The sequence below is a fragment of the Cherax quadricarinatus genome, chromosome 44 (genome assembly GCF_038502225.1).
Source record: "Cherax quadricarinatus isolate ZL_2023a chromosome 44, ASM3850222v1, whole genome shotgun sequence".
Classification (NCBI taxonomy): domain Eukaryota; kingdom Metazoa; phylum Arthropoda; class Malacostraca; order Decapoda; family Parastacidae; genus Cherax; species Cherax quadricarinatus.
This window is the reverse complement of record NC_091335.1, coordinates 4,679,986-4,689,477: the sequence shown is the minus strand read 5'-3', so window position 1 is coordinate 4,689,477 and position 9,492 is coordinate 4,679,986. Positions and strand designations below refer to the sequence as shown.

The 9,492-nt window shown below is 44.4% G+C and overlaps 1 protein-coding gene across 1 annotated transcript in view; it reads right to left on the bottom strand.

The window, feature by feature from the left end:
- Positions 1 to 1,098: 1,098 nt before the first annotated feature.
- The window catches only part of LOC128697344 (uncharacterized), a 16,713-nt gene continuing 8,319 nt past the window's right edge, over positions 1,099 to 9,492 (bottom strand). The window contains exons 2-6 of the mRNA XM_053788964.2: positions 6,715 to 6,891; positions 6,314 to 6,427; positions 3,376 to 3,506; positions 2,851 to 2,982; positions 1,099 to 1,915 (exon numbers count right to left, since the gene is read on the bottom strand). Of these exons, the coding sequence (XP_053644939.1) occupies positions 1,808 to 1,915; positions 2,851 to 2,982; positions 3,376 to 3,506; positions 6,314 to 6,427; positions 6,715 to 6,883 (654 nt within the window). The 5' untranslated portion in view covers positions 6,884 to 6,891 and the 3' untranslated portion in view covers positions 1,099 to 1,807. The remainder of the gene's footprint in view (positions 1,916 to 2,850; positions 2,983 to 3,375; positions 3,507 to 6,313; positions 6,428 to 6,714; positions 6,892 to 9,492) is intronic.

Genomic DNA, 9,492 nt, shown 5'->3' with positions numbered 1-9,492 from the left:
ATATATATATATATATATATATATATGTATATATATATTTTTATTTATTTATTTATTTATTTATTTATTTTCATATAGTCGGACTTGAGTCCTGGAAATGGGAAGTACAATGCCTGCACTTTAAAGGAGGGGTTTGGGATATTGGCAGTTTGGAGGGATATGTTGTGTATCTTTATACGTATATGCTTCTAAACTGTTGTATTCTGAGCACCTCTGCAAAAACAGTGATAATGTGCGAGTGTGGTGAAAGTGTTGAATGATGATGAAAGTATTTTCTTTTTGGGGATTTTCTTTCTTTTTTGGGTCACCCTGCCTCGGTGGGAGACGGCCGACTTGTTGAAAAAAAAAAAATATATATATAAATTATACATATATATATATATAAATTATATATATAAATTATATATATATAAATTATATGTATATATATATATATATATATATATATACATATTTTTTTTTTTAACAAGTCAGCTGTCTCCCACCGAGGCAGGGTGACCCAAAAACAAAGAAAATCCCCAAAAAGAAAATACTTTCATCATCATTCAACACTTTCACCACACTCACACATAATCACTGTTTTTGCAGAGGTGCTCAGAATACAACAGTTTAGAAGCATATATGTATAAAGATACACAACGTATCCCTCCAAACTGCCAATATCCCAAACCCCCTCCTTTAAAGTGCAGACACTGTACTTCCCATTTCCAGGACTTAAGTCCGGCTATATAAAAATAACCGGTTTTCCTGAATCCCTTCACTAAATATTACCCTGCTCACACTCCAACAGCTCGTCAAGTCCCAAATACCATTCGTCTCCATTCACTCCTATCTAACACGCTCACGCACGCTTGCTGGAAGTCCAAGCCCCTCGCCCACAAAACCTCCTTTAGTCCCTCCCTTCAACCTTTTTGAGGATGACCCTACCCCGCCTTCCTTCCCCCACAGACTTATACGCTCTCCATGTCATTCTACTTTGATCCATTCTCTCTAAATGACCAAATGCACATGTGTGCGCACACACACACACACACACACACACACACACACACACACACACACACACACACACACACACACACTCACTCACTCACTCACTCACTCACTCACTCACTCACTCACATTTGCATACAGTTATGATAGATGGCAACAATCCAAAAAAGACTTTTACAAACTTAATTTTGGAAATGGATGTAATGCAACATCATATGTGCACTGAGAGTTGCTGGATCTCTTCTGGCTTTTAACAAGCTTTGCAACCTCACTAACAGCAGCAGCATGGGGTCACGTGCTGCACATGCGGACCAAGGCTTACATGAGTGTCTAGAAGCAGTTCCAGCAGGTTGTGGCTGAGCTTGGCAGATGTGATAAAGATGAGTCTTAAATCTTGAAGATGTTGATACAGGTCGAAGGTGAATGTTGCTCATGTGGTAGGGTGCTAGGGTGCAACAACATGAAGTTGATACCATGAGTCTTGAAGGACTTCAAGACCATGCAAGAACTGCACCTCAGATGCTGCAGATGCAGGTCCAGGGAAACATGAAAGTCCCAAAGACAGGTTGCTGGAACAAGGTTGCTGTTCTTCAGAGACACACAGATGAGAAGGGGTTCAGAGAGAGACACCAAGAAGGTTCTTGGAGGGGGCAGTCAAAGAGGAAGTCACTGAACCTTCCAGTAGATGGTGTTGTAACCAGAACATCTCTCCATGTGCAACCTCTGTAGGATGCTGTTCTTCATAGAGACACAGATGAGTAGGGGCTCAGAGAGAGGGCAAGAAGGTTCATGGAAGGGGAGGACAAAGAGCAAGTCACTGAACCTCCCTGTATATGGTGTTGTAACCGGACCATCTCTCTACGCGCAACCTCTGTAGGACGTCCACTGCTATGTTCTCGTCACTGGGGTCGTGGATAGCAACCTGGAACAGGAAGACAAGCTTAAAAAAACCCACTGAAAAGGGAGTGGAGTGAAGCCAGTGGTAAAACCTGCCCTAAACCCAGCAGGTCAGTGTATAGGACACTGGCATGCCAGGAAACAACTCGCCGAATGGAACCCCTCCCTACGGCAAGTTGTTTACCATCATGTCCTCACGAAAATAACCCGCACATAGGAGAAAGAAACTTACGACAACGTTTCGGTCCGACTTTGATCATTAACTAGTTACACAGTTGGACCGAAACGTCGTCATGTTTCTTTCTCCTATGTGCTGGTTATATGTGTACTGTTTCAGTCACTTGTTTTTTCATCTTTACCTTAAGGGGCAAGCAAGTTTCTTCTAATATCATGTTCATTTTTCCACTATAATCTACGTTGTCCATAATTACTATCGCATTTGCTTTGTCTGTTTTGTTAGGTGAAGTCCAGGATCTTTCCTTAATTCATGGTATAACTTAACAAATCTTTGAAGATAATAGTGTTGTAGAGGTCTGAGCTGTACTCAGACCTCTAGAACACTATTGTAATTATGGATAACGTAGATTATAGTGGAAAAATAAACGTGTTATTAGAAGATGGGGGAACTTGTGTGCCTCTTAAGACTTTCACTAGCCAAATGCACGTAACCAGTGATAAACAAAGGCTGATAACAGACTTATAATATCATGATAAATAAAGTTTTTTCCTCAAAGATTGTTGTTGTAAGGTGTTTTTATGGACACTTGCTGAAACAAGTGTCGCTGGACACTTGTTAATGAAATACGTGTTAGTGGACACGTGTCACCATGCAGGTCGCCCTGTTGTTCTCCACGACAGTGACACATCACATGTTTATTCTCACTAATGCCTGCAGTACCTTCCCAACACCTCACCTTCGTCAGCAAGGAGCTGCAACACCCGCAACACCTAACACCTAACCTTGGTCAGCAGAATGTAGCAGAAGCCAGCAGGCTCCTCGTAGGGCGCCACCTTGACCAGAAACCTGATCTCCAGGCACTGCAGACCCGCCATCACCACCTCCTGCAGGAAGGCCCTCGCTCCTGTCCACTGCTGCAGGAGGAACAAAGGAAGGCAGTACTCAGTACCCTCAGGGGTACTGCCCCTAGTGTGGGCACTAGGGGCAGGGAAACTGGGGAAAATAAATTCCCTACCGTAAGGAAATCTTTCATTCGTTTGCAGATGGAGGATCAAATCTGTGCTACCACTCCTTGAGCTGAATGATCCACACAGGTTTAGCACTTTTTCTAATAAGCATAATGATGATTATAATTAATAATAATAACAATAGTAATACTACTACTGCTAGTAGTAGTAGTCGTAATAGAATTATTATTAGTACTACTGCTACTACTGCTAGTATTATTTCTACTGGTAGTAATAGAACTAGTACTAGTGCTACTACTACTAATACAACTACTACTACTTATATAATACTAGTAGTACCTTCCACTCCTTAACTAGCTTGGTGTTAGGCGAGGGTTCAAGACTCTTGAAGGCAGAGACTGCTAGTACAGAGTTAGTGACCTCCAGATCCTCCACGGCAGGTCTGACACACGCTACTTCCTCAAACATACCTGCAACGGTAGGACAGGTGTTACCACCAGGTAGATGACAGGTGTTACCACCAGGTAGATGACAGGTGTTACCACCACTCAGAGGAGAGATACTGGGACATAGATGAGCCATAAGGATGTCAGGAAGTATTTCTTCAGCCTGAGGGTGATCAGGAAGTGGAATGACCTGGAAGAAGTGGCAGAGGCAGGCTTCACCATGCAGAGTTTGAAGAAAAGGTACAACAGGTATGACACGTGAATCGACCCCTGCAATCACAAATAGGTGAGTATATACACACACACTCACACACAAGTGTATAATTGATAACCAGCACGGTTTCAGGGAAGGAAAATCCTGTGTCACAAACCTACTGGAGTTTTATGACAAGGTGACAGAAGTAAGACGAGAGAGAGGGGTGGATCGAATGCATTTTTTTGGACTGCAAGAAGGCCTTTGACACAGTTCCTCACAAGAGGTTTCTGCAAAAGCTAGAGGATCAGGCACACACAGCAGGAAAGGCACTGCAATGGATCAGGGAATACCTGACAGGGAGGCAACAACGAGTCATGGTATGTGACGAGGTGTCCGAGTGGGCGCCTGTGACAAGCTGGGTTCCACAGGGGGTCAGTCCTAGGACCTGTGCTGTTCTTGGTATATGTGAATGACATAACGGAAGGGATAGACTCAGAAGTGTCCTTGTTTGCAGATGATGTGAAGTTAATGAGAAGAATCAAATCGGATGAGGATCAGGCAGGATTACAAAGAGACCTGGACAGGCTACAAGCCTGGTCCAGCAACTGGCTCCTTGAGTTTAACCCTGCCAAATGCAAAGTCATGAAGATTGGGGAAGGGCAAAGAAGACCGCAGACACAATATAGTTTAGATGGCCAAAGACTGCAAACCTCACTCAAGGAAAAAGATCTGGGGGTGAGTATAACACCGAACATATCTCCTGAGGTGCACATCAATAAGATAACTGCTGCAGCATACAGGCGCCTGACAAACCTACGGATAGCGTTCCGATACCTCAGTAAGGATTCGTTCAAACCTCTGTATACCATTTACGTCAGGCCCATACTGGAGTATGCAGCACCAGTTTGGAATCCACACCTAGTCAAGCACGTCAAGAAATTAGAGAAAGTGCAAAGGTTTGCAACAAGACTAGTCCCAGAGCTAAGGGGAGTGTCCTACAAAGAAAGGTTGAGGGAAATCGGCCTGACGACACTGGAGGACAGGAGGGTCAGGGGAGACATGATAACGACATATAAAATACTGTGCGGAATAGACAAGGTGGACAAAGACGGGATGTTCCAGAGATGGGACACAGACACAAGCGGTTACAATTGGAAGTTGAAGACTCAGATGAATCAAAGGGATGTTAGGAAGTATTTCTTCAGTCATAGAGTAGTCAGGCCGTGGAATAGCCTAGAAAGTGAAGTAGTGGAGGCGGGAACCATACATAGTTTTAAGGCGAGGTATGATAAAGCTCATGGAGCAGGGAGAGAGAGGACCTAGTAGCAATCAGTGAAGAGGCGGGGCCAGGAGCTATGAATCAACCCCTGCAACCACAAATAGGTGAGTACACACACACACACACACACACACACACACACACACACATGTGAACGACATGATGGAAGGGTTAGACTCAGAAGTGTCCCTGTTTGCAGATGATGTGAAGTTAATGAGGAGAATTAAATCTGATGAGGACCAGGCAGGACTTCAAAGAGACCTGGACAGACTGGACACCTGGTCCAGCAAATTGCTTCTCGAATTTAGCCCCTCAAGGAAGGTTCCTTGATGTTGGTGAGGGGCTCTTGATTTAGGGAATTGGATCTGTGCTCCAGTTCCCCGAATTAAGCCTGAATGCCTTCCACATCCCCCCCCCCCCCAGGCGCTGTATAATCCTCCGGGTTTAGCGCTTCCCCCTTGATTATAATAATAATAATTCTCGAACTTAATCCTGCCAAATGCAAAGTCATGAAGATAGGGGAAGGGCACAGAAGACCACAGACAGAGTATAGGCTAGGTGGCCAAAGACTGCAAACCTCACTCAAGGAGAAAGATCTTGGGGTGAGTATAACACCGAGCATGTCTCCGGAAGCACACATCAATCAGATAACTGCTGCAGCATATGGGCGCCTGGCAAACCTGAGAACAGCATTCCGATACCTTAGTAAGGAATCATTCAAGACACTGTACACCGTGTATGTCAGGCCCATACTGGAGTATGCAGCACCTGTTTGGAACCCGCACTTGATAAAGCACGTCAAGAAACTAGAGAAAGTACAAAGGTTTGCGACAAGGTTAGTTCCAGAGCTAAGGGGAATGTCCTATGAAGAAAGATTAAGGGAAATCGGCCTGACCACACTGGAGGACAGGAGGGTCAGGGGAGACATGATAACGACATATAAAATACTGCGTGGAATAGACAAGGTGGACAAAGACAGGATGTTCCAGGGAGGGGACACAGAAACAAGAGGCCACAATTGGAAGTTGAAGACACAAATGAGTCAGAGAGATATTAGGAAGTATTTCTTCAGTCATAGAGTTGTAAGGCAGTGGAATAGCCTAGAAAATGACGTAGTGGAGGCAGGAACCATACACAGTTTTAAGACGAGGTTTGATAAAGCTCATGGAGCGGGGAGAGAGAGGGCCCAGTAGCAACCGGTGAAGAGGCGGGGCCAGGAGCTAAGACTCGACCCCTGCAACCACAAATAGGTGAGTACAAATAGGTGAGTACACACACACACACACACAGCTGGTGTCACATCAGAGCTGCTGTCAACTTCCTGGAATAAAAAAAAAGCAAGCTTGTAGCACTCACCCTGGTCGACCATGTTCTCAGGGCCCAGAGCTAGAGCATCCAGATACGAGTGAATTTTGAGGAACTTGCTAATGGTGACTGACTCCTCCGTCAGATGAAGCAGTGGGTAAAGACCTGTAGAAGAGAGCAGAGGAGAAAGTTAGTGTAGAAGAGAAAACGTCTATGATTATTTATAATTAAGGTAACGTTAATGTCCATTTTCTGTGTTCAATTTTCCTTGGCTTCATGACCTTTATGCATTCAATAGGCCTTAGGCCTATTAAAGCATTCTGCTTTACCTTTCTAGCCTCAGACACCTGGATAACATACTACGATAGTCTTCAGTCTATAGTAGCAGATAGTGCTTCACAGGAGATACCCTGGGTGTGGTGTGGACTCCCGAAGTGGGCTCCACCACTTACCTCCCTTCTGGAAGGTGTCGAAGTTTTCGCAGATGGTGTAGAGTGCACCACCTGAGGGCAAGATGGTTCTGCTGGTCTTCACGAGTTCCTTGAGGGCTTTCTTGACGTGGGTGACACCCTCGGTGCGTCCCACCCACGTCACCAACACCTTCTGCCGATCGTCGTCCATATTCACCCCTGGAAAACGACAATCATTGCCCATCACGACCCTACTAAACGACAATTATTGCCTGTCATGGCCCTAGTAAACGACAATCATTGCCCATCACGACCCTACTAAACGACAATTATTGCCTGTCATGGCCCTAGTAAACGACAATCATTGCCCATCACGACCCTACTAAACGACAATTATTGCCTGTCATGGCCCTAGTAAACGAAATCATTGCCCACCACGACCCTATTAATTGCAGACTAAATCCTGTCACCTGACAAGTGTGTCTGGACTGACCGAAGCGTCGTTCATGGAATGTTTGTGAATTGTGAATGAAAGCCTCTTGATGTTTCGCTCCTTCCTGGATTGTTATTAGCCCTTGAGGGCAATGATCCCTCAAGGGAGGTCCCTTGATGCTGTTGAGGGGTCTCTTGATCTAGGGAATTGGATCTGTGCTCCGGTTCCCTGAATACCTTCCACCCCACCAACATGCGCTGTATAATCCTACGGGTTTAACGCTTCCCCTTGATTATAATAATAATAATAATCTTTGTGCATGAATTGTGAATTACCGTGAATCGCTAAGTGCTCATGTTGCAGAAGCGAAGTGTTCATGTTGCAGTGGCATACTGATCGTCCTGCACATCTATAATAAAGATGAAGACGTTTCGCCCCATCTACCGACAGACTACGTGCAACACAAGACTCGTATCCTGATTTTCAACCTTCGTTGCCTATCAGGGAAGGACTGTCTCTACCTGATCGTCACAACGTGTTTACAACAGAAGTAGTTTAACTGTTAGTGCTCTCTCTCTCTCTCTCTCTCTCTCTCTCTCTCTCTCTCTCTCTCTCTCTCTCTCTCTCTCTCTCTCTCTCTCTCTCTCTCTCTCTCTCTCTCTCTCGTTTTATTTTGTGTGATTTGGAGAGTGAGTCACTAGTACAGTTTATCATTCTACTGTGTTAGCGGATCTATGGTTAGCAGACAGGATGGTGCGTGTACCACACGAGTGTTCTGTCTGCTCCACTTTGCTCCAGTAGACTCTGCAAGGACGTTGAGGACATTATCAAACGTCGCAGAATTGACAGAATAACATTCTACTTGGAGTAGTGTCTGACCAAGACACGGGAGTGTAATCTGCTGAGAGAGAGAGAGAGAGAGAGAGAGAGAGAGAGAGAGAGAGAGAGAGACAGAGACAGAGAGAGTCAACTTCCTATAAATACCTATCGCGTTTTTATTTCAAAAATACTAGGAGTCAAGCGATGTTTTGTAAATACTGAAAAGACTACTACGTAATGTGCAAGGAATGGTAATGACATATAGATAGATACATAGAAAGATAGACAAATAGATAAATAGATAGGCAGATAGACAGACAGGTGTTACCAAGACCCTGGTGCCGGCAGTAACCATCACAAGGGTAAAAATCAATGTTGCAACAAGTGATCACCCCTCCAGTGTGGTAGCTGTTCCTCCCCCCCCCTCAAGGAAGGTTCCTTGATGTTGGTGAGGGGCTCTTGATTTAGGGAATTGGATCTGTGCTCCAGTTTCCTGAATTAAGCCTGAATGCCTTCCACATCCCCCCCCCACAGGTGCTATATAATCCTACGGGTTTAGCGCTTCCCCTTGATTATAATAATCCCCCTCCTCCCCCATTCCCTCCCCCCTCCCCTTCCTCCCCCCCGACAAATTACTCCCCTCCTCGTCACCCCCTCCAAGATAAGCACTATCCTGGAAGATTGAAATAGTAAGAACTGTCTCACCTCCCCAGGGGCTGCGCCCCCTCCTTCCTCCCCTCTCTCCCCTCTCTCCCCTCCCTCCCTCCTTCCCTCTCTCCCCTCTCTCCCCTCCCTCCCTCCTTCCCTCTCTCCCCTTCCTTCCTTCCTTCTTCTTTCCCTCCCTCCTCAGTGTCTGCTTTTTGTTCTTCATTCTTTTATACGTTTAATTTCATTATTCCTTACTCCTTTAATTCCCGTATCATTCTAGTATAATTCGCGTATCATTCTAGTATAATCCGCGCATCATTCTAGTATAATTCGCGTATCATTCTAGTATAATCCGCGCATCATTCTAGTATAATTCCCGTATCATTCTAGTATAATCCACGCATCATTCTAGTATAATTCCCGTATCATTCTAGTATAATCCGCGCATCATTCTAGTATAATTCCCGTATCATTCTAGTATAATTCCCGTATCATTCTAGTATAATCCGCGTATCATTCTAGTATAATTCCCGTATCATTCTAGTATAATTCGCGCATCATTCTAGTATAATTCCCGTATCATTCTAGTATACGCGTATCATTCTAGTATAATTCCCGTATCATTCTAGTATAATCCGCGCATCATTCTAGTATAATTCCCGTATCATTCTAGTATAATCCGCGTATCATTCTAGTATAATTCCCGTATCATTCTAGTATAATTCGCGTATCATTCTAGTATAATCCGCGCATCATTCTAGTATAATTCCCGTATCATTCTAGTATAATTCGCGCATCATTCTAGTATAATTCCCGTATCATTCTAGTATAATTCGCGCATCATTCTAGTATAATTCCCGTATCATTCTAGTATAATCCGCGCATCATTCTAGTATAATTCCCGTATCATTCTAGTATAA